General features: G+C 38.8%; 1 protein-coding gene across 3 annotated transcripts; it reads left to right on the forward strand.

The window, feature by feature from the left end:
- The first annotated feature begins 1,503 nt into the window (after positions 1-1,503).
- Positions 1,504-25,102, forward strand: ss18 (SS18 subunit of BAF chromatin remodeling complex). Of its 3 annotated transcripts, XM_061920299.1 has the most exons (11): positions 1,504-1,703; positions 2,068-2,144; positions 2,223-2,307; positions 6,358-6,514; positions 12,195-12,425; positions 12,509-12,679; positions 12,952-13,029; positions 13,633-13,755; positions 19,056-19,186; positions 19,560-19,623; positions 22,940-25,102. In XM_061920299.1, exons 1-10 carry the CDS (start codon positions 1,635-1,637, stop codon positions 19,575-19,577), a joined length of 1,140 nt encoding a protein of 379 aa, XP_061776283.1. In that variant the 5' UTR covers positions 1,504-1,634; the 3' UTR covers positions 19,578-19,623; positions 22,940-25,102. The 3 variants fall into 3 exon arrangements, with proteins under 3 accessions (XP_061776283.1, XP_061776282.1, XP_061776284.1); XM_061920298.1 differs by lacking the exon at positions 19,560-19,623; XM_061920300.1 differs by lacking the exons at positions 12,952-13,029; positions 19,560-19,623 and having other exon boundaries at positions 1,505-1,703.
- Positions 25,103-26,356: the final 1,254 nt, after the last annotated feature.

Here is a 26,356-nt window from a genome sequence, read left to right on the forward strand (position 1 = left end):
TATGTATTAAAAATTGCTTAATATCACAGGTAAAACAAATACAACCAGTAGACATATTTAATTTTCATCATTTATTCAGCATGAACTGTGAACCCGGATGTTATCACCGCCATTGTTTCAAACTACCTATTTTAAAAACTTTAAAAATTTTACTTTTAGTAGCATTTATTATTACATATTTTACCTGACTTCACATATTTTTGTAGTGAATACATTTCGATAACTTTATTTTAGAATTGGAGCGGTTAATGGGAAAATGTACAAAATTAAACCAAACTAAAAACCATTATGCTATAACATTTATTTTTTATGTATTAAACATTGCCTAATATCACAGGTAAAACAAATACAACCAAAATACATATTTAATTTTCATAATTTGTTCAGCATGAACTGTGAACCCGGAAGTTATCGTCACCATTGTTTCAAACTAGATATTTTTAAAACTTTAATAACGAAATAATGCAGGGGTCCAGAACCTTTTTGGCTGAGAGAGCCATGAAAGCCAAATATTTTAAAATGTATTTCCCTGAGAGCCGTATTATATTTTTTGAACACTGAATACAACTAAATGTGTGCATTTTTAAGTAAGACTACCATTTTTAGAGTATAATAAGTCTGTTGTTCTTTTTAAATAACACTGTTATTCTGAAGCTAACCGATAATAAATAAAATACTTCTTTCCATGAATGCGACTTCTAGAAAACGGATGGATGGATTAAAATGCATGAGAATGTTCTATATTTTGAACGTTATTTTTAACACTGTGAATGAAGCTCAGATAGGCTCCAGTAACCCCGCGACCCGAACGGGGCAAGCGGTAGGGATGGATGGATGGACGGGAAAATTTACAAAATTTAACCGAACTAAAAACTATTATGCTATAAAATTTATTTTTTATGTATTAAACATTGCCTATTATCACAGGTAAAACAAATACAACCAAAAGACATATTTATTTATCATCCTTTATTCAGCATGAACTGTGAACCCGGAATTTATTATCACCATTGTTTCAAACTAGCTATTTTAAAAACTTTAAAAACGAACTAGTGTATGCATTTACTATTACATATTTTAGCTGACTTTACATATTTTTGTGGTGAGTATATTTCGATAACTTTAATTTACAATTTGAGTGGTTGACGGAAAAATGTCCAAAATTTAACTGAACTAAAAACTAAAATATTATAAAAATACTTGGTATTTATTTAATATTGTTTAATACCACAGGTCAAATAAATACCACCACTAGACATATTTAAGTTTCATCATTTATTTTGCAGTCCATTTCCGTTGGCCTTTGGACTGTTTAATTACACGCACAATAGGGGAAACGGGAAAATACGAATACATATATATTACAGTTAAGAGTAAAATACCACGTTTTTAAAATTTAGTGAATTTAAATCGAATTACGTAAAGAACATTAATATTTTTGCACTTAATATAAAGAAACAGTTTGATAAATGTTTGTACATTACTTCTTCTCCCCCCCTAAACCGGACTACTCCATTACAACATAGCATCCTATTCTGAACGGTTCACATCGGTGTTGCTCTGATTTGCTAAGTGTGCCGGCGACTTTTAGCATTTTATGATCTTGTACGTTTAATTACCCTCCAAATATCACCATGTCGGTGGCGTTTGCACCACACAGACAGCGCGGAAAGGGCGATATAACGCCCGCCGGGATACAGAAGGTGATTCATGCTCTTTAAAGGTGTCGCAGAATGGAGGCTGCTAGCCGCTAGTGCTAACTCTGTAACGTCCACAAGTCGGAGTGTGTGGGGATTGGGAACAATGACGCGGTGTCATAGCGCGGCCAATATGAACTGTAATGCAGGCATATTATACATCCGTGCCTCGTTGGTTTTGATGTTTTTGAACTGAGCTCCCGCAGATGTTTTTGTGCGCTTGTTTTAGCCAGCTAGCAAGATGCTTCTTTTGTTAGCCACAAACACACACAGCACATTTCACCCCCCCCCCCCCCCCCCCCCCGCCCGGCCCCCCGCAAAAATCAAATTTTACTGAAATAACCTATTATCTTATGCGTTTTGCCTGCAGTTACTTGATGAGAATAACCATCTGATTCAAAGTATAATGGACTTCCAGAGCAAGGGCAAAACGACAGAGTGTTCACAGTAAGTCGTCCATTGTTGTTATTGTCCTTAACGGTGCATTCATGGACCTTTTATTGATAACCCTTTGCTCTTCCTCAGGTATCAACAGATCCTGCACAGAAATCTAGTGTACCTGGCAACAATAGCAGACTCTAATCAAAACATGCAGTCTCTCCTCCCAGCTGTAAGTGTCCGCACAAGTTTTGATTTCATTTCTGTATACAGGGATTGGAATTTTCCACGGATCCTCGGAATTCCGCCGATGTTGGCGTCGCCAGGGTCATTTATGTGATATAATGCCAATGTGTGAAGGCACCAGATTGGCTAGCTCTGCTATCAGCTGACGACATCAACCAATGACATTGCCCGTTATAGGCGTCTGCACGCGTTGTTTGCCGACAATATGTTGTCCTTGATCCTCAATTATTGTGAGCGTTTCTGAACTCGTATTCTGTTTATATTGGTTGTGTTTATCGGCGACTAATCTGGAAAGAAAACACAGTAGCTCTCAATTAACACGTTCCTTTATTGATGTTGTAAGCACAATACCAATGGGAGCAATTTGTATAATGCGCAATCTTTTTGCAAATTGCTTCCAGCTATATATTTGAATAATGTGTGGTGCACATTTTGCAAATCAGTAGGCGCAATTTGTATAATGCACAATTTTTTGGGCAATTTTGGAAATTGTTTCCAGCTATACATTGATTGTGTTGGAGGTTCTGTCTACTAACCCTAACCCTAACTCTTGATGCTATAATCTACGCAGTGTTGGGAGACTGTTTTTCTGTTCTTCTTCTGTTCGATGTAGCTTTCTGTGCAGAATTCCGCAAATTCTTCTTCAGCCGTCCTCAAACCATCCATTTGCACGGTCGCGCCATTTTCAAACAAAATCTCGTCTTGCTATATGCAAATTTCTTGCGCACAATGGAAATGACGTATAATTTGCAAAATGCGCGAGATTGGTGAAATGCTTACAACATCGACAAAACAGTCTCAGACATGGTTAACCTTATTCAAGATAGGAATGCTTCATTAGCGAAAGATATCGATAAGGGCGTAAGAAACAGGCGGAAGTGGGCATGGCTCGATATGTCTATCAAACTGAAGGTGAAGATTAACAACAATATCGTAGAAGTAGACAAACTGATCAGCGATTTCATTGCAAAGTGCGATGAACCGGGACGTGGTCAGGGCTTATATTGCAAGGACATTGTGAACTATGGATCTCGGGGAAAGGTGGCACTCTTTGACCACGCTAAATCGGCAAGGCATTTAAGTAAAGTGAGTTTACGGAGAAGTAATTTTTCACTGGGATCTGCCTTCAAGCTGAAATCAAACATCGTCACAAATGCAGCTTCAAATCAACTATCGAAGCCTCCCACCTCCGACTCGGCTCCTCTCACACCAATCTACGACAGACGAGTCCATTCAGAGGTACAATACACGATCTTATGTATTTCAAAATTTTAATATTTTGAATTCTGGTTAATTCATTTGTAGGCCTGTTTTTGTCTATAATCCAAAAGTGTGCAAGAATCTGTAAACTTGTATACATCAATTTCATCAAATGATACATTTTTATGAAAATATTCGCTAATAAATGTGAAATTTGTGTCAGGAGAATATTGTTAGATTTTGACTCAAAATAGCAGGAAATGCATCTTTGTTTTCTTCCACAAAGCAGTGTTTTAGGATTAAAAAAATTTCATCTGATTTTGTAAATCTTCATTCCCATCCCTGTGTATAGTTTGTTGCATGGGCATGGTAAGGCTATGGCTACACTAAGCCGGATAAACCCTTAAACGAATATTTATTTAGCCTAAGCCCCGTTTCAGCCACACCAAACTAAGGTAACCCTCCTTAAATAATTTTTTTACAAGGGTAAGTTTTTGAATCTTCGGTTCTTAACTTTGAATGGACTCGTGGCTCGTTTACGAACTGAGTTCGGAGAGGAAGTGACGTCAGAAAGACCGCGCCCTCACACAGGAAGTTACATAAGAACAAACGCGCCACAGCCAGCTTCATAAGAACCGGAGCTAACCCGTGTTTCTCATTCTTCTACATGTACAGGTGCTTGTGGAAATCACACATGAATTCCTTAAGAAAAGAAAACGTGCGATTGCAGCTATATCGGATACTACACATCTCAGACAACAAGAGAACTTTTGAATGTCCTGGTCAGCTATGATTCTACTTACTGAAATCTTTGTCCATTTATTGAAGGAGAGACAACAAAAATGTGGGTTCCCGTGGATGTGATAAAAAAAAAAAAAAGGTAGCGTGTTTTTGTCCGCCATGTCGTGAACTCAACGTCTAGGTGCAGAGTATATAAAGTCACCAAATGCAAATGGACGACGGTGAAGGCCAATGAGTGAGGAGTGTCCTGACCAGATTTTCTAGATCCCTAGTTTGTTTAATGTAAAATGTTCTTTATCACATTGTCAGGTGTGATTCACTACAATAGGGCCCTACTGCACACTGGATTCCAGTTAATTGAAATACATTAACACTGGCAATTGTTCAGATAAGTTAAATTTAATTTAAGGACTTGCACACAAAGCAACACTGGAGGCGACTATGACGTGCGCATTTTTCGTGCATGCGTACTAGGTCGCGTTGCGCCGGTGGACAGAGGGGGGAGGGAGTCTTAAAAGATCATTGTGTGTGTGTGTGTGTGTGTGTGTGTGTGTGTGTGTGTGTGTGTGTGTGTGTGTGTGTGTGTGTGTGTGTGTGTGTGTGTGTGTGTGGACAAGGATAAGGTTAGGTGGGATTTACCCTGGATAACTTTAGCCTTGTTGTAAACGTGGCCTAAACTATCATTGGAACATTGCTCCTTGTTTTCCTCATGCTTGCATTGGTTTTCTTTTGGTAACTTTTTCCCACCGTCCCCCAAAACACATTAGCTAGTCTAGTTTGGATAGGTGTAAATGTGAGTGTGTTGTCGTATACAGTGCATCCGGAACGTATTCAAAGCAATTAACTTTTTCCAAATTTTGTTATGTTACAGCCTTGTTCCAAAATGGAAGAAAGTTATTTTTGTCCTCAAAATTCTACAGACGATACTTCAAAGTGAAAAGTAATAAAAAAAAAAAAAAAAGCTATGCAAATTTATTAAAAATGAAAAACTTAGAATGTATTCACCACTTTTGTTCATTACTTTGTTAATGCACTTGGCAACAATTACAGCCTCAAGATTTTCTGAATACAATGCCACAAGATTGGCACACCTATCTTTGGGCAGATTGGATGGAAAGCGTTGGTTTGGATGTCTCTCTACTTTGCTACATTCATCTTCCTCTCTATCCTGACTGGTCTCCCAGTTCCTGCTGCATAAAAACATTCCCACAGCATGCTGCTGCCACCACCATACTTCACTGTTGGGATGGTATTTGCCTACGGATGAGTGGTGCCTGGTTTCCTCCATATATGACGCTTGTTGTTCATGCCCTAGAGTTCAATCTTTGTTTCATCAGACTAGAGAATTTAGTTTCTCACCGTCTGAGAGTCTTTCGGCTGCATTTTGGCATATTTTTTACAAAGAAATGTCTTTCCATCTTGTCGCTATACCATGCAAGCCTGATTGGTGAATTGCTGCAGAGATGGTTGGCCTTCTAGAAGGTTCTTCTCCACTGAGGAATGGTGTAGTTCTGACAGAGTGACCATCGGGTTCTTGGTCACTTGCCTGACTAGACTAAGATAAATGCAGCAATGTACAGAGACATCCTAGATAAACAACACTTCCTATCCAACCTGATGTAGCTTGAGAGGTGCTGCAAAGAGAAATGGGGAAAAAAATGCCCAAAGATAGGTGTGCTAAGCTTGTGACATCGTATTCAAAATTATTTGAGGCTGTAATTGCTACCAAACGTGCATCAACAAAGTTTTGAGCAAAAGCTGTGAATACTTAAGTACATGTGTTTTTTTTTTTTTTTTTTTAAATACATTTGCAAAATCTAAAAAAGTCATTATGTGATACTATGTGTATAGGTTTGATAACAAAAAATAATATATTCCATTTTGAAATAAGGATTTAATGTGAAAAAAGTGAAGAGCTGTGATTACTTTCCGGATGCACTGTAATGTGATTGCCTGGCGACCAGTCCGGGGTGTACTTCACCTCTCATCCAAGGTCAACTGGGATAGACTCCAGCTCACATAGGACTCTAATGAGGACAAGACACGAGACAAAGGACGGATGGTGTTTTAATTTATTTCTGCTGTGCATCCGCAGCCACCGACTCAAAACATGCCCATGGGCCCCGGTGGAATGAACCAAAGTGGGCCCCCAACACAGCCTAGTCACGGTCACAGCATGCCCTCTGAAGGTATGGTTAACTGCGGCCCCCCGGCCGCGCACATGCAGAACCAGATGAACGGACAGATGCCTGGTAAGTGGCCCTGCCTCATTTTGCTCCTCTTTTTTTTTTTCTTCACCCCATATTGGTCCCTCGCTCTTGGGTTGCCTAGCAACAGCACAGACCTGCAAGAAAGGGCGCGCTACTGGAGGATGATGTCACCTGTTTGTCTTAGATCTTAAAGCTTTTTTAGTTTCTATTATCAACATTACTACTGAAATGTACTATTATTTTATTCTGTAATGGCATTTTGTAACGAGAGCTAATTTAACGAGAATAATTTTCCACACAAAAATGACTATTTTGAAGATGACGTTAATTTTGATGAATTAGCTTTGGTGAGCACTGTCACCATAATAGAATGAAGCAATTAATGTGCATGGAGGGAGGAAAATAAAAATACGCAAAATCGTTTTTTTCATGTTTTAAGTTGTTTTCTCCAATTGACATTGAACAAAAAAATGCACAATAATCAATCAATTATATTTTTCCTCAAAATAGATTACTATAGTAAAATCAAAAATGTCATTTAAAGTGTACATTAATTAAAAAAGAAATATAAAACTAGAAACTATCTAAATTATTAATATTTAAATCATTTAGAGCATAAAAAAATATATTACAATTTAAAAGTAAAACTTTGGAATGAGAGAAGACCTCACTAGACAAGATGATACACGATATTGGGTTCACAAGACTAGATTTTAACATATTTTAAGCAGGGTGATAGACTTGAGACAATTCCAAGGGGCCCCTGACTGGCAGAGTTTTTTCCCATGGGGAAAAGAATTCTGACAGTGTCCTTGTTTTTTAAAAAAAAACAACTACTATGACAAAATATATGACTGGACAAAGAGACATTTTTTTTTTTATTTGGCTGGGTTGAGGGATGGGTGACATGGCTTACAATCTCTATTGTGCTGTATACTGCAGCCTCCTACAATGACAATATATATCACAATATATTATTTGATATTGAACTTAGGGCTGGGCGATATTGCCTTTTTTTAATATCGCGATATATTTAGGCCATATCGCGATATACGATATATATTACGATATTTTGCCTTGGCCTTGAATGACCACTTGATGCATATAATCACAGCAGTATGATGATTATATGTGTCTACATTAAAACATTCTTCTTCATACTGCATTAATATATGCTACTTTTAAACTTTCATGCAGAGAGAGAAATCACAACTCAGTCAATTGACTAAAAGTGTATTTATTAAAGTTATTAAGCAATAGCACAAATGTTCATGTCATTTCTAAAACATAAAGTGCAAGATTGTCAGAGACATTTTAAGTGTCAAATAAAAATGAGCTGCATAATAGGAAATCAAAAAGTATTTGTCTTTCACTATGTGGTATGTTACTACGGTTATGATATTCTCTTCATTCTCTAGCGAGTGACTTTTCAAATAATGCTACGTATTAGCAGTAATGCTACTTTTTATAGCAACGCTTTTTCCCCCCACACTTGACAAATTACTGTTTGTTCAACATATTCCCACTTGAAGCCGAACCACCGCCAGACGATCGAGACCCTGCTGTTTTTATTGGGAATTAAGTCTTCCTTCATTTGTTACCAGATCCTCACCTTCATTCTCTCGTACGGCTACTTTAGCAGCTAACGTAGCCCAGTATGCTACCTCTCTGCCCTGCGAGGGCGGACACGCATGTGACGTATGACGTGACGTATGTAAGAATGTGCGCCTGCTTGTCTGTGAGGAGAGACAGGAAAGAGTGAGAAGAGCCTGAATGCCCGCAGCTAAAAGCAACTGCGCGAGAAGGTATACTCGAATATTACGATAGTCATTTTTTTATATCGCACAGAGACAAACCCGCGATATGTCGTATATATCGATATATCGCCCAGTCCTAATTGAACTGATAATATAATTATTTCAAAACAGGTTACAAAGGCTCCTAATTTGACTGCTGACATCTGTGGTAACATATTATGTAGAGGTGGGAGTCTTTGGCCACCTCACGATTTGATCATGATTACGATTCAGGAGCTTTGATTAATTATTATTGATGCATCTTTTTTATTTATATTGATGCAGTTTTCCTTTTTTTTGTTTCACTGAATAAGCGTTTTTCACTTTCAACTTTTAAAAACAGTGCATTTGTTACAAGAAACAGTTAAATTAATTCCCATTACGTTTATCAAATTAATGGCAATGTGTAAAAAACTTGAACATAAGTGCCCTTATGTACAGGTGCTGGTCAGCCAAATTTTAGAATTGTCTGCATGACTTAATTTACAATAAATACAATGATTATTTACTAATCGATTTGATAATCATCCATGTCTGAATTGCAATGCATCTAAAAATCGATTATTTCTCTGACTTCTAATATTGTGTCATTTCTACATGTACTATTTTGTCAAACTGGTACTTATATACTTGCTATTTGACTGTTGATCTGGTTACATTCTATCGTAACATGTTTTTGTATACGTTTCTGTTAAAATGTACAAAGCACTTCTTATTCTTTTGTTGAATGGCAATAAGCTAATTCATATTAATTTTGGGCGGTACTACAAATTTGGCTATTGATCTAATACCAAGTAATTGCAGGGGCAGTATTGGTCCTACCTATACCTGAAATTTTCAATATCATTGAATGATTACATTTTTGATCACAATTTTAATCGGACAAAAACATAGAATGGCGGTGTAACAATATCAATTATTTCCTACGATTGGCTCTGATTTATATCTTTTGGATTTTTCCCTTAAAGCTTTCTTGTGTCCCGTTTGTAAACTGAAACAGAAATGACAAAATATTTTTTGATAGTAAAAGGGACGGCGTGGCGCGGTGATAGAGTGGCCGTGCGCAACCCGAGGGTCCCTGGTTCAACGCCCACCTAGTACCAACCTCGTCACGTCCGTTGTGTCCTGAGCAAGACACTTCACCCTTGCTCCTGATGTGTGCTGGTTAGCGCCTTGCATGGCAACTCCCTCCATCAGTGTGTGAATGGGTAAATGTGGAAGTAATGTCAAAGCGCTTTGAGTACCTTGAAGGTAGAAAAGCGCTATACAAGTACAACCCATTTATTTATTTATAAAATATTGACCTAAGCACTGTTGTATTAACCATGTTCTGATACTATACTTGGTATTGTTACTGTCGATATTTTTATCGATCCGTCCACATTTGTTTACATTCAAGAGCTCCAGCTTGTGTTCCACAATTATTTACGTATATACCCCTTGTGGTATGTAGTATAGCATATTTAGCTGTTCCTCATCCTTCAGTGACAATACAAGTAAAAAACAGTTTATCTGCCGCCTTAGTGGCAAGGATTTGTAGCTTAGAAGTAGCTTAGAACTTTTTAGGGACTGTAGCTGCTAACAAGAATGCTGAGTCACAAAACAGTACAGGTGCACTTTTGAAGTCTTTTTGGAAATTGATTCCACACAAAAAAAACTAAAATAAAACATGCAACAACAAAAAAAAGTAATAATGCAAATTTTTTGAGGAGTTTTGTTGGGTTATTTGTATCTGATATCGCATATGTCAAGTTTATTAAAAAAAAAGTAATAATGCAAATTTTTTGAGGAGTTTTGTTGGGTTATTTGTATTTGATATCGCATATGTCAAGTTTATTAATGATTCGGCTATTTTGTTTTTATCTCCGGGCTGCTCGCAGTGGTGCCTTGCTGCTGGGGTAAACGATCCAGTGTGTTTAAGTGCATTTCTGTCGAGTCTTAGTGTCGATGATTGACAATTTAGCCTGCTCAGACATGTCCCATTTTAATCTTATCGCACCCATTGTTTAAAATATAATCATAATTGAGGCCTTTTGTCCCTCGCCGTATTGCACTTCAATGAATAAAGTATTTTGAAGGTAGTAAACAGATTTTTTTAATGCACTTGCTATAAAATATTTGATTTAATGATTCCTACTTCACGGAAATTAATTTTATGCGATCATGTCTGGAACCAATTAACAACGACAAACAAGGGATTACTGTACATGCAAATGTTTTTTAGGGCACTGACTGACAACTGAGGTTTAGGAATAAGCAGGCCAGGATGAACGCTTTAAAGTCTTTGCATGTAGATTGAGAAATTTTTGCTTTTCGACATACTCGTTGGAGGACATTTACCAGATACACTATGTAGGGCTGATCGACGATTGTGATAAATTTCAGTTCGATCACGGTGATCAGCTGTTGGCAAATATTACCACGATCATAGATGGCGGAAATGTCTGTTGGAAGCAATGATGCTCGGTAAAATTCTGCATGGAACAATCTGCCTTTATTGACCGTAGTACTGTGTGTGTGTCTGTGAATGTTTGTGTACGATTTTGTGTATATAAATGAATGTGTTTGAGTACGTGTGCGCGCACCCGCCCTATCCTCCGTCGCAAAAGTCTGACTCATCACGACGTAGCCAATGTTCAATCAGCGTTTTGCCTCTACCCCTTACACAGCTAGAAGTGCAGCCTCGAAGAATAAAATAAGGAAATATGGCTAACACTAGCAAAGAAGTCAAAACAAGATTGGCGAGGAGCAGCGACTTCAGTGACAAACTTTATTCTCACTGAGTGCTGCAGCTCACCCGTAATCATGCCCTGAATGCGAACTTGCAGGCAGGCACAGAATGTCTTTGTGTATGCTATTTGTCTGCCTTATACACTATTCGCCCTGACTGGAAGATTAAACACATCTACTAATTTAATCGGGAAAAAATACATTGATATATATAGATATTTTTCAATGAAAAATTGTTTGAATGTTTTTGCTCTGATTCAAAACCAGACATATAACATGTACTAAAAGAACTCTGCAGACACTTTTTGTTTCATCTTTTATGAATTTGTGGATAATCATTAAACATGTTTTATATGTTGGCACACATTATTTTACAGTACTTCAAATTCAAACGACACTTTAGTGTGCTTTCATTAAACACGTATAAGATGCAGTATTTGGGTTTTAAAAAAAAATCCACAATCTGTCTGGGTCACCAAACCACAGGTGAGAAGCACTGACGTATACACATATTCAAAGAATATAAATAATAATGTACCATTTGAAAGTAATGTTTAGTCAATTTTAACTTAAAATAAAAGTCGTATAGAATTCAGTACACCACTGCTAATTTGTTTACTGCAGAATGGAGATTGTGATGACAAGTAAAATACCAAAATAACTTTGAGAAGAAAAAAAGTTGTTCTTTTTACCCACATAAAATGTACCAAAAAAGAAACAAAACCGTGGCCTTAACCAAGGTACGGACTGTAGCGTAGGTTATACTTGTACCGTTACACCGCTAGTATACACGATCATACTGTAGGTATGAACAAATTGACCAATGAGAACATTCATAGACACGGCCATTGTCAGCTGTTAGCATATTTTACCTCGCTTACTTAAACGCGTTGGAAATGTGTTACTGCAGTAATTAACTGTAGGAATGCAATGGTAGTCAGTATAATCTTGCATTAAGAAATCTGCATTTACTGAAAACTAAAAAATTGTGATAATTGAGAACAAATGATATGACAAAAAAAAAAATCCCATATCGACCAGCTCCTAACACTATGTACATTTTGTATGATGTACAGTATATTCTGCTGCTGCCCTGGACTTTTATGGAAAAAATCTCTAACTTGTATGAAATATTTATGACATTTTTCAAAGGCGGTCATGAATAATCCGTGCTGTCATTTTTGTATTTGTTCCAGGCCCTAATCACATGCCCATGCAAGGTCCCGGTCCAGGCCCTAACCAGCCCCCAAACATGCCCAGTGGCTCTATAAACATGCCTCCGAGCAGTCATGGCTCGATGGGTGGTTACAACCACGCTGTCCCTTCATCCCAGGGCATTCCAGCGCAGAGCCAAATGAACATGACGCAGGGCCAGCCCATGGGAAGCTACGGGCCACGGCCCAACATGAACATGCAGCCCAATCAAGGTACAGGCTTTCATTTGTACTCTACTGCTGTGATCTTTGATGTACTCAAGGTCTCTGTCTGATTTGATGTTGGGATGCTTCAGGCCCCATGATGCACCAGCAGCCTCCTTCCCAGCAGTACAACATGCCTCCTGGCGCTGGCAGCCAGCACTACCAAGGGCAGCAGAACCCAATGGGCATGATGGGCCAGGTCAACCAGGGAAATCATGTCATGGGTCAGAGGCCTATGCCCCCATACAGACCGCCTCAGCAAGGTGACCAATCCTTGTCTGTGTGTGCGTTTGTCAAGTGTGCAAGTTGTGACTCTTCTTCGTCACTCCCCTAACCCACTTTTCCTGCACGTCTTACTCTTATTTTCCCCTCCATCTCCACACAAGTTGCTCGCAAACATCTTGCTGAAGCAGGATGTTCTTCAGTAAACGAAGAACAGCGTAGAAGCCAAATCCCACCTCATCCTTATTCTCACACATCCAACAACACCTTGAATCTACTTGTGTGTATGCTGTTTGTGTATATGTGTATGTAGGACCCCCACAGCAGTACCCAGGGCAGGAAGACTACTATGGGGACCAGTACAGTCACGCAGCACAGGGCGCCTCAGAAGGTAGGAGATCAGCCCAGGAGTTGTGTTAACACACAACATGATGCAAAGAGACTGATAAATCCCCCGTCATACACACCTCAGTTTCTTCATTATTTTCTGGGTTCTTAGGAATAGAGGATATTAAAACTTTTATGTTCATTCCTCAAATATCTGTGGTCTTAATCAGACAGTAATGTAGTTCCCTGCAACGCTCGCTTGTACACAACATGAATACAGACTCAACCCCTTTACTTTCTTTATTCAATTAACATTTGCTTTGCTTGTTTCCCCACTCTGCTAACAACATTCCTTTTCCATAACTTTTCAAACATGAACAATTTCTTCCAGTAAAAGGAACACTTTCTTACTAACATGAACTTGGTATTTATATAATAGGGATGGGCATTCAGGTAAATATTCTTGATCGATTAATAAAAGGGTGAGTAGTTTACATGAGTTTTATTATAGAGTGGCTTGTATAACAAAATGTTACTTCAAACATTGCATAATGTAAAATAATGTTGACCTGATACTCCACCCTGACTTTTTCTGAAAGTTTTTACCATTCATTGCATTTGATCTGCGTAACAACTCAGCTAACATTGCATGATGACCCCTCTTAAGGTAACACCCAATATGGCCAACAGCAAGAGGCCTATCAGCAAGGTCCTCCCCAGCAACAGGGCTACCCTCCTCAGCAGCAGTACCCGGGTCAGCAGGGTTACCCACCACAGCAGCAGGGCTACGGTGAGTTTGCAGTTGCATACATACCGACATTTCTGACAGTTCTTTGTGGTCTAAAACAGTGGTCCATGACGTATTTGCTGCCGCACAGAAATAATACATTTCTAAATGACCATTTTTTCTCCAACTTATTTTCATCGTGGGCTCATCGCAGATGCCAAAGCCCTTGGAGAGCCGCTTCATGATAATATTACTCCGTTTCCTTTCTTTTTTTATCGTTGTTTACCAACAAACTAATGGAAAACCTGCTTTGGAATCAAAAGTCTAAGTGACAACTTGTCATGACGTGGAGGTTTATGCAGCTTACTGCGAGGATGGTTTTCCCAAGAAACAAACGGACTACTCCGGAAATGGCGTGCAGGTAAAAACATGATTTAATCTTGAATATCAAAAAAGTAACAAACAAAAAGGCGCACGGTGCAAAAACACAACTTAGACAGAACTATGGACAATAAACAGGAAAGCGAGCATGAATCTATGGCATGAAGGAGCAGCATGAACTTTGGCGTGAAAAAACTAGCAAAGTCACCAGACCAACTGACAGACAAAAACAGGTTTAAATACTGGTCTCTTAATTAGAGACAGGTGTGTCCCAAATGCAACAGGCAGGTTAAAATCATAAGTCGTCATGGAAACTAAACAAGGGAGCGTAAACAGAAACTAAAAGAAAATAACAAACCAGACCACATAACATGACACAACTTAATTTTAGATAGTGTATAATTTTCATAAGTAAAAAAGTTTGAATGACACAAAGGCAAGAAATACAGTAGAAACAGGATTGAGAAGGCACTATTTGGTTTACCTGACACATGAAACGTGACAAATTGGAGGAGTAAACTATCCACTTTAGCCGCATTCCAATTTTGACCACAGCGTCAGATGCTATGTAGAGTGAAGCTTTCCCTCATTTCCAGCAGACTGCATAGCAAAATGATTAACCCGTCCTCTTCTTCTCATGCGAGATCCACCCAGGAATGGGGCCGTATAAGTCCCTTTCCTACTGTAGCTTGTTGCATCAAATAATATTGAGTTAAGAGCTGCATTTGCATGCCTTCATGTTTTTTTTCTGTGAAAATGTAGATACATTAATCAATAAAGATGAAATAAAGTTGATGCACATTCTTTCCTGGCAATCGCGGGCCACAGAGAATAATGGTTTGGGCCAGATGTGGCTCCTGGGCCTTAAATTTAACACATGCGCTCTAGACACACCAATAATAGATGTACGATATGATACAACTCCTGATGGGAAATCTCTGTTTGCTTTGTGTTATGTCTTTGCTTCATTGGGCAATGCACATCAATACACATAAAATGTTGATGTGCCAGATTGTAGTCAAAGGCTAATTCCGATGCAGTTGCTGGTATATACAACAAGGTCCAGATAAAGTTAATTCAGACACCAACAACATTGGACATTAACAGTACAAAAGCATACACAGACTGTGATATAATATTAGAAATAAAATAAAATGGAGACCCATATAAAACATTAGGTAGCTCCATGACCTCAGTGCAGGGCAGATCAAGAATACAGTCACAAAAGTAGTTAATGTCAGATGGAGAACTGTGATAATGCAGTGAAGTGAATTATATTTACTGAGCGCTTTTTTCTAGAGACTCATGGCGCTTTACATTGTGAAACTCATTCTTTACCTCTTTAAGCTACTTTTAGGCTATTGTGGGTGCTACTGGGAGCAGGTAGGTAAAGTGTCTTGCCCTAGGACACAACAGCAGTGACTAGAAGGGCGGAAGCGGGGAGCAAACCTGGAACCCTCGAATTGCTGGCACGGCCTTTGCAAGTGTGCTAAATTGTTGCATATAATAAGTGTGCTGAAGGAAAAACATGTATTTCTCTCGTGGCCTATTAGGTGCTAGTATTATTGCACAAAGCCCTACTGACAGTCAGCATTAACAGATGTGTACGCATGGAACATGGCACCAAAAAAACATACATAAGTGTACCTATGAATAAAATATTGCACAAATTATGAATACATAACTGTTACAATAGAAATAGAAAGCCGTATTGTGTACGATGCATTCGATATGTTAGACAAAAAATAAGCCCACATGCTAATGACAATAAGTAAAAAACAACACTACTTCGGTGTTGAGGTGAGCTGTAATTTTTTATGCACTTACTTATACTGAATTTATCTGGGATGTGTTGAAGGGTGATGTGTGAAAATAATGTCTACATTGAACCAGTCTGGTGCAAAAAATGTTGGGGGCCTCTGGTCTAAATATGTATTGGATATTATTTGGTGTGAAGTGAATTAAATGGAATTGAGTATAGGTCCTTTTTAACATAAGTAAATATTTAAATGCATTCAGAAAGTCGTAAGAAGAACATGACTGTCTTGATCACATAGTTATTTACTAACAAGTGTATTGCACAAAACAGCAACGACAAAACCAATGTTGTAATAGTGTTAATAGAGCTGATGGGTTCATTATAAACACCAGTATGGCAAGTGTAACACATTAGTTTAATGCCCCAGCTGAGTAGCACTACCAAAGGTAGATAAAGTTGCTAGATGCTGGCCAAATATGATATTTCAAATATAGCCACTGCCATCTTGTGGATTAGATATGAAAAAATAATCAGAAGTTTGCCTACAGCCACAGCTATTTATGCCAATACTTCCTTACCTGCCTCTAATTAGATACGCGGGCAGTTATTTGTGTTAGTTATAGAAGTATTAATTGGCGTGTATACATTTTCTTAGTTACATTTATTTACGTCACGCCACGACAGTCACTGCGGGGTTTAGCAGAAAGTTAATATGAAGAAAAGTTTGGAAGATCGGCTTATAGAATGAGCCGCACTTTTAATGAGATGGAGCTAGAATTTTAAAAAGAGAGAGGTTGCTTTTTGTTCAACAAAAGTAGCAAGTCTTTCTCTCCCTCATCCCACTCTCCTCTGTAAGTTTACATCCCTCAACCTGAGTCTGGGCCAAAGCTCATGTTAGTAATGAGCTTGCAGCGAAGCAAAACACACACACACACACACCTCAGGCTCATCTCTTGCAAGCCCCCACAAGGTTATGCGCAACAGCATTAAGACAAGCGTCTAATGATCCTGCGTGGGCCTCGTTTGACTTGAGCCCCAGTAAGGCTTTACTCAGTCCTACACAGCTTCGGATAGTTGTGCTCGACTTGGGATGATAAGTTAAGTTTTTTTTTTTAAACTTGCATCCACCCTTTTTCTGAAGCCTGCTTTTCTAGGAAAGACAAACACAACCTCCATGATGTCTGCCTTTATAAAGGAACTAATCCGGGGGCCTATTCTGAATCACTCATTGAATGAGTCTGACTTAGGGTATCTATCGACCTTTGTTTGTCATCTATTAACTTTTCTTGGTAGCCAGTCGGTGGCGCTTTATCGTTGGCTGGGTCTGAAAATTACTTACATCTCCCAGAATCCTCTGCGAAACGGGGGCTGATAAGGTGGGGGGTGTGGAACGCTTTAAGCAGGAAGTTCAGTGTGTTCGTAGTACAAAACCCAAAACCAGTGAAGTTGGCACGTTGTGTAAATTATAAATAAACACAGAATACAATGATTTGCAAAACCTTTTCAACTTGTATTCAATTGAATAGCCTGCAAAGACAAGATATTTAATGTTCGAACTGAGAAACCTATTTTTTTTGCAAATAATCATTAACTTAGAATTTAATGATCGCAACACATTGCAAAAAAAGTTGGCACAGGGGCATTTTTGCCACTGTGTTACATGGGTTTACCTTTTAACAACACTCTGTAAACATTTGGAAATTCTTTCCCATTCTTGCTTGATGTACAGCTTAACTTGTTCAACAGTCCGGGGTCTTCGTTGTGGTATTTTAGGCTTCATATGGTGCCACACATTTTCAAAGGGAGACAGGTCTAGACTACAGGCAGGCCAGTCTAGTACCCGCACTCTTCTACTATGAAGCCACGCTGTTGTAACGTGCAGAATGTGGCTTGGCATTCTCTTGCTAAAATAAGCAGGGGCGTCCATTAAAAAGACGTTGCTTGGATGGCAACATATTTTGCTCCAAAACCTGTTTGTACCTTTCAGCATTAATGGTGCCTTCACAGATGTATAAGATAATTTGTCCAGTCTATTTTTGGACTTCTGTGGAGAATAATATCAGATTTGGCTTTTTGTTTTATTTATTTTTTTTGTGTCGTCCCAATGCAAACAAAAGATTTAAACATGTGAATACCAAAACATTTGTAATTTCAACTATTTTATAGGAGAAGTGGTGTATTATCTGACAGAAATGCAGGGGTGCATTATTTTGGGCCATGGCTGTATTGCAAGTCGAATAGGATATGCAGTCTTTGCGCATTTGTGGACCAGTCATGTCTTCCGTACCGATCAAGTAGTGACAGTGACAACCGAAACCAAGATTTATTTCTTACTCTTTCAAAAATATTTGTCTACAGCAGTCCTATTTAACTGGCGGCCCGCAGGCCACATCCGGCCCACCAAAGCTTTCCATTCGGCCCGACGAACATTGCCCAAAAAGGCTTGATGAAACCATTGAAACGAGGCTGGCTCATTTATGCAGTACTCCCGCCACACCACAGGGGGAAATTGTGAGGCATATGTGTCGCAATGAAGCAGCAGTTGGGTGAGGAGAAGACTACTCACTCAACCCTGAAACAAATCAAAATAAATTGTGAAAATCTGACCTTCAACAACGACTGGACAATAAAGTCTTCTGTATGTGGCCTCCCTCCCACTGATATCACACAATTCGACTGGAGAATTGATATTGGAATCAGACTCGTCCAAATCGAATCTTCGACTATTTGTACAACACAAGTATACAGTACACCAGGGGTTCTTAACTTTATTGACCTTGGGGCCCAACTTACAGTTTACAACCTTTTTAAATTATATGAAACCATGTGTCAATCACAAAGATCATTAACCAAGTGAAGGTATGGCTGAGTACAAAAAATACTAATAAAAATCCCCGCAAAACAAGGGTTTTCAATTATTTAATTTAAATATAATTATGCAGTGCTAAAATAAATAAATTAACTGTCAAAAAAAATGTAAGTGCAAATGAAAATACAGCCTCACCACTTTTGCCATATTTTTTTCGCCTAAATAACTTCTTTATGACTTTAGCTCCAGACTTCTTCTGTTTGTTTGAAATTGTCATCACTGCCATAATGGTGTAAAAGTGTAATACAAGTGAGTACCGCTGCAGCCCGTACGGACCACAGCTCAGAAACATGGTTAAGAAACACTGCAGTACACTACACATTATTTTAACACAGACATGAATCTGTGTCATAGGTCCCTCCCAGAGTGCCCCAGGACAGTACCCTAATTACCCCCAGGGGCAGGGCCAGCAGTACGGTGGCTATCGCCCCCCTCAGCCAGGACCCCCTCAGGGCCAACAGCAGCGCCCTTACGGCTATGACCAGGTGAGTATGGGCCCAGCATTGAGCAGCTAGAAAAAAATGTACAGAACGTACACAGTGGCCGTAGTTTTTATTTGTAGCAGTGAGTTTGTATTATTTGCACGCTATTATCATATTTGGGCTTGAGTTGTTTCCCCTAAAACATTGTATGTTGTTATTGCCATTCATGTTTAATCACGGTTTTGTATCCTGACTATGACATGCCCCCCTCCCTTGAGGGAAATGTTAAGGGCTTTTAAAGACGGGTTCTTCCTTAGATTTGTTGCTGTTGTGTTTTTGAAGGAAGATTATTTCTTTTTGCCCTGTAACATCATGTGGTCTCCTGCTTGGAGACCAGAGCTACACGTTGATATCTTTATTATCTTTGAATATTCAGGGGCACATGAGGAAATAAAGGCCCGGGGATTTGAACCCCCTGACTAGCTCTATAAGAAGCAAAGGTAAATGGTTGCTGTGAAGACCTCAACGTCCAATCTTAGATGTTTGAGCACCTAGACTTTTAATTTGCATTCATGTTTTCCCCCTCTCTCTCTCTTTTTCTTTCCCTCATCTTCTATCCTTCTTTGATTTGTAATGTTAGCACTGTTTTTTTTTAACATTTGTTGGTCACCAGGGGTCGGATTTTGAACCAAATGAGGTTGAGAAACACAGCATGCTTAGCTAAAGCATAAAACATACATTCTACTTAAAGGTGCAGTTTGCAGCGGGCTACACATTTCGAAGAATATAAAAATGATATAAAAACACCAGCAACAGCGAGTGTACAGTGCATCCGGTAAATATCCACAGCACTTATGTTACAATCCTACTTCAAAATGTAATCAATTAATTTTAGTTCTCAAAATTCCACAGAAAATACCCCTTAAATTATTAAATTTAAACAGAATTAAACATCCATCCCATCCATTTTCTACCGCTTGTCCTTTATGTTTAATTAAACATGACAAAGTGAAAAATCACATGGACTTAAGTATTCACAGCTTTTGTTCAAAATCAATCAATCAAAGATTATTTAAATAGCTCTAAATCACGAGTGTCTCAAAGGGCTGCACAAGCCACAACGACATCCTCGGCTCAGATTCCAATACTTTGTTGACACATCTTTGGCAACAATTAGAGCCTGCAGTCTTTTTGTATAAAAAACCTATCTTTGGGGAGTTTTGCCCATTCTTCTTTGCAGTACCTCTCAAGATCCATGGATGGGAAGCATTGGTTTTCATCTAAGATGTCTCTGTACATTGCTGCATTCTTGTCAAGGAGCTAACCAAGAACCCGATGGTCACTCTGTCAGAACTAAAGCATTCCTCTTTGGAGAGAGGAGAACCTTCCAGAAGGACAACCATCTCTGCAGCAAGCCACCAATCTGGCCTGTATAGTAAAGTGGCAAGACGGAAAGCCATTTTTTCGTACAAAGTTTGTCAAAATGCACCTGAAAGACTCTCAGACCATGAGAGACCATGAGAAACAAAATTCTCTCCTCTGATGAGACAAAGCTTGAACTCTTTTGGCGTCATGTTCAGAGGAAACTATGCACTGCTCATCACCAGGCCAATAACATCCCTACAGTGAAGCATAGTGGCGGCAGCGTCATGCTGCAGGGATGTTTTTCAGCAGCAGTGACTGGGAGACTCGTCAGGATAGAGAGGAAGATGAATGCAGTGATGTACAGAGACATCCTGGATGAAATCCAACACTTTTCATCCAACTTGATGTAGCTTGAGAGGTGCTGCTCAGAGGAACGGGCGAAACTGCCACAAGCTTAGGTGCGCTTAAGCCTGTGGTATTGTATTCAAAAAGACTTGGGGATGGATTCCTTTAACCGGGACTCCTTCCACTCGCCGTGTGTTGGTTTTTGATCAAAGGGAGAAGAAATTTGTCCGAAACTCATGTATTTGCATCAGCACAAATACATATTCTTCAAGAGGCTCTCTGGGTTGTTTTCAACACAGTCACCACGCCTGCATGTCCGATTGTGTGAGAGACAAGAACCCCAATCGTCAAAATCTCTTAGCACTTAAAGCAAGTTGGAGGAGTTTAACAAGGGTGTGTCAGTGTCTGTTAACCTTATCTGAGTCTTTTTATTGGTGTATTGCAGTTTCTTTTAAGCAAAGTGTTTATTCCATCAACAAGGCTCCCATAACAATCCGTCTATTGCTTGTCTCCAAAAAGTCCTGCCCTTGTTCAACCCTTTATAGCTTGCCTAATTGTTCTACAAAGGTAGTCCCAGCCCGTCTTGAGGTTAGTCTATATTTCTGCAAAGTGTCGACAGGTTTCAACGGAGATTCACTTCACATATAATCATAGTAAGCGCATAATACCTTTATACTAACCTGTTATGCATAAATATTCAATAAACATCAATATTTAAGCAACATTGACATACACTCTAAGCTAACCTTTGAGTATGAATATTTCATTAGGAATCCCAAAAAGTCTGTTAAAATGCTGCCAAAGGTGCATCAACAAAGAATTCTTATGTACGTATGTTTTTTTTAGTTTATTTTTCAATGAATTTGCAAACAAACAAAAAAAAAACACTTTTCATGGTGTCATTATGGGGTATTGTTTTTAGATCATAGAGGGGAAAAAAGGAATTTATTCCATTTTGGAATAATGCTGTAACATACCATGTGAAAAAAGTGGATCGCTGTGAATGCTACACGGATGCAATGTATGTTACTAGTAGTAATAAAGAACAGATTTACAAATAAATGTCTATTTCTCACGATTAAATTTTAAACTATAAAAAACTGCCATTCGGCTCAAATAAAGTGACTGGCGTTTGTAGCGGTCGATCACAACAGACTTGTAGTGGCTGGCATGCCAGTCGTGTATGTACACACACTAATGAATTGAAAACTAAATTATTAAATCTACAGTTCAGGCCAAAAGTTTTGACAAACCTCATTTCAACGCGTTTTCTTTATTTTTATGACTGATTGTCACGAAAGGCATCAAAACTATGACGCCTGTGAAATGAAAACCATTTCAGGTGACTACCTCTTGAAGCTCATCGAGAGAATGTCAAGAGTGTGCAAAGCGGTAATCAGAGCAAAGGGTGGCTATTTTGAAGAAACTAGAATATAAAACATGTTTTCAGTTATTTCACCTTTTTGTGTTAAGTACATAACTCCACAAGTGTTCATTCATAGTTTTGATGCCTTCACTGACAATGAAAATAAAGAAAACGCATTGAAATGATGTGTGTCCAAACATTTGTCCTGTACTGTGTATATAAAAATGTGTTTAGTTTTTTTTAAACGGATGATATTTTATATTGCTGTTAAACCGGTGAGTCAAATCATACCTACACTTTTCCATACACTGCTTTTTGTAACATAACATTATCCTTTAGCTGAGTACCTGCATGGTATTTACATTGATGTGCTATACCGATCCGCTGCAAACGGCACCTTTTTAACCCATGATAGGGTTGACACATTGAGTTATTCATTGAAATACACGATTCGACCCCTGTTTAGAATTACTAGAATCCTTGCCCTGAATCTACCTCACATCCTTTTAGTCAACAATGAAGGAGTAAAGCAGAAAACCTCCAGTAGTGTTAGTGCTCACCACTTATGAGGATCTGCTGCCATCTGCTGGTCAATACAAGCAAACGTAGCCATTTGTAATGGCGTGCAGTATGATCATAGACTACACAGATGTATTTGTTTTTAGTAGCTAACGTTTTAATTTGTACCTTTTTGTGTTTAAACTGTCAAGTAATACAAGTCCTGTCACCCTCCCTCACAGGGCCAGTATGGAAATTACCAGCAATGAGAAACAGTCATCTCTTGTATGAGAGTCACAGCAGCACAAAAAAAAAATCCATTCTTCTCCCCCATCAAGGCTCTGGGCTCTAACCCTAAACATTTCCACTGACTCAAAAACATCACAATCCATGCCCCGCCCCACGCCCCCCCCTTCTGGTCCAGTATGTCTAATAGCGGCCTTAAAAGATGGAGCTGCCTTATCCTCCAATAGCATTCATTGAGTGTACAAACAAAAGTTAGGATCTTCTGGAGACGATTCATGTGGTTCTATTGTGGTGCATTGTTTCTCGACGCTTCAGCTCCTTGTTAATAAGTAGCAATAACGCCAGCAGTGGGGAAACGTGTGTTTATGGAGAAGATTTGGGAGTTTAGATAAGACACAACTTCCTGCTTGGCCATGGTACACACGTCTTGATGTATGTGATGCTGTAAAAATATATTTTATTCTTTTTAGGCCAACATGACTTTGTATAAGACAGTGGAAACTAATAATAAGACGTTTAAGTGTCAATGATGTTTATATATTTTTTTGTTTGTGATGAACTGAACGTGACAAAAGGCAAACCTGCCACTACATGTTTTATATCGTATTATAAAAACAAGCAATGCTTGTTTAATGTGCCAAGGTATAGGGTGATAAAAGCTAAAATCACACTATTTGAAATAAATGTGGCCAAAACTTACACGATATGTAGCAGACATCGGAACAAATTAAAAGCGGCTGAGTTGTGTACACCATCAGAGTATTGTAGGCCACACTGGGGCAGAAAAAATTATGCGAGAATGAAGTTGTAACATTGCACAATTTTTTTTTTTTGTAATATTATAAGAATGAAGCTTCGAGAGGGAAAAATAGTTGTAAGTCAATGAGAATAAAGTTGTCATATTAACGCGATAATGGCAACATTTTAACACGTGCAATGACACATAAAAGGCCGTTTTTTTTTGTAAATCTTTTGCACTTTTTTTCATAACTTTCCTTAAAGCCGAAATATTTTTTCTTGAATAAAAAATACGTTTCTCAAATGACTTTTTCGACAGTAAAACCTAACTTTGAACTTTTTCTCTTGAATGTTGACTTAATTCAATGTTATTCTCATAGTAAGATCCTCAAATGCTTCTGGTTATTTTAGGAATAGTGGTCGTTAGCAAAGAGATCGAGGGTTTGAATCTTCATTGGGGTATTTGTCTTTGTTCATAAGTTTGCATGTTCTGAAAAACATGCATGTTCATTGAATTGTCCATAAATAATAATAGACCATAATAAATTGTCTACGTGTGGCCGATCATTAGCTGACGACCAGTTCAAGGTGTGTTCCGCCTTTTGTCGGAAGTCAGCTGGGATAGGCTCCAGCTAATGAGAACAAGTAATGTAGAAAATGGATGTTTCAACTTAATTCTCACAGGACTTTAAAATTACATTTTTCCCCTTGTATTATTATCACTTTATTCCCTTCAATGTAATTAACTCGTACTGTACTTCAATTATGATTCTTCCTTAGTAATACCACTCATATAAAAAAAAACATGTTTTTCATAAAATTATTCAGAAATCTCTTTTTATTTTAATAATCTGACAATATTATTTTAATTTGAATTTTGTCAGGTTTGTAATCATTTCTCCACAAGTTCACACATTACCTAAAAAAATGAGCACTTCATTCTCGCGATAGTTTAATTTTACATCCATTTATTAGGTGTGGCCTCGATACTTCATCATTGTGTGTCTTTGCCGCAAATCAAACTTCAAATCAATAGTTCTGACAACGACAAAGTTTTATTGTTAATGCTGGCATCTATTGCGCCGTTGGCGTCGATCAACGTGAAAGCTCTCGTCTTTTTAAGTAATGTTGTGTACGTGAATAATAAAGGCTGTCACATATGTAACATAAAAATGTGGGGGGAAATAAGGAAGTCATTATCCCATTTAGGACCTGTTGTGCAGTTTTCTATCACTGGCTTTTGTTTTTGTGATGCATTCTTGATTGCTCCCACATCCCAATATGTACAGCAGCAAGGGGGAACTAACGCTCCTCTTATTGTTTATACGGCTGCTGTTCATATGTGTTCGCATTCCCATTCACATGTGTGTCATGGTAATGTTCAACTGTACATTCTGATAATAAATTGGAAGAATCTTTAATATACTCCTGGCCTCTCATTACTAGCGTTTGACCTTTCTCCGGCGTGTGGTCCAACCTGAATCATTCCTCTTGTCCAGACAAGACATGCACTGTAGGTGCCGTCACGGCCTTGACAGTTTGATCTAATTGTTTAGTCTCCATCTCCGAGCTGCTCGCCTCCTTCCAACCGCTAATGACCTGTTCCCGCGTCCCTGCCGTGTCCAGATGCACTTGGAGAGCTACGGAACGCATTTACACCCAAAATTACCTTCCTGCTCCCTTCAGAGACGGAGAGGGACTACCTGTCACACTGGGGGGAGCGTTACAGATGGTACGCCAGATGTGTGGCCGGAGCTCGTGATGAGGGGCCACAGTCTTTCAAGGAACCATTTTTTTAATATATATATGTTGATGTTTCCTACTCTGGTTTAGTAGCACCTCCAGATCACCCCCACCACCGTCCTGCTGCTCCACAGCTGGCCGCCCCACCCTTCCCAGCTGCCACTGGGGCTCCCCCCAGCCTTGTGGCTTGGCAGAGCCACTATGGTGGTTGTAATGGTGGTGGTGGTGGGCGGCTCCCCAAAGCAACCACCCCCTACTGCACCAGCTTAGCCTGGCAGCTGCTGCCCTCAGCTGTGCCCTCACAGACGGCACCGGGGTCGAACAAAGTCACTCCTCCTGTGACTGTCTGAGGCCTTCTGGGGAGAGGGGTTTCACTTTTTCCACATTTTATGTTCCAGCCTTATTCCAGAATGGAATGAATTCATGTTTGCCCTCAAAATTCTACAGACAATACCCCATAATGACAACAAGTTTTTGTTTTTTTTAATTTTGCAAATGTGTTTAACATTTTAAATTCACATGTACAAAACCAGTTGGCACGTTGTCTAAATTCTAAATAAAACAAAATACAATGATTTGCAAATCCTTTATATCCTATATTCAATTGAATTGACTGCAAAGACAAGATATTCAATGTTTAAACTGGTAAACTTTCTTTTTTGCAAATAAAGTGGGGCAAAAAAAGTATTTAGTCAGCCACAGTTTGTGCAAGTTCTCCCACTTAAAATGATGACAGAGGTCTGTAATTTTCATCATAGGTACACTTCAACTGTGAGAGACAGAATGTGGAAAAAGAATCCAGGAATTCACATTGTAGGAATTTTAAAGAATTTATTTGTAAATAATGGTGGAAAATAAGTATTTGGTCAACCATTCAAAGCTCTCACTGATGGAAGGAGGTTTTGGCTCAAAATCTCACGATACATGGCCCC

Source organism: Nerophis ophidion, linkage group LG14 (genome assembly GCF_033978795.1).
Source record: "Nerophis ophidion isolate RoL-2023_Sa linkage group LG14, RoL_Noph_v1.0, whole genome shotgun sequence".
NCBI classification, from domain to species: Eukaryota; Metazoa; Chordata; class Actinopteri; order Syngnathiformes; family Syngnathidae; genus Nerophis; species Nerophis ophidion.

What these genes read in the sequence shown, in the direction of transcription:
- ss18 (XM_061920298.1), top strand. Translation starts at nt 1,635, where the DNA reads ATGTCGGTGGCGTTTGCACCACACAGACAGCGCGGAAAGGGCGATATA. An exon ending in ACCACAGCAGCAGGGCTACG is followed by an intron (nt 13,756 to 19,055) that starts GTGAGTTTGCAG and finishes TCTGTGTCATAG; the next exon opens with GTCCCTCCCAGAGTGCCCCA. An exon ending in GCCCTTACGGCTATGACCAG is followed by an intron (nt 19,187 to 22,939) that starts GTGAGTATGGGC and finishes CCTCCCTCACAG; the next exon opens with GGCCAGTATGGAAATTACCA.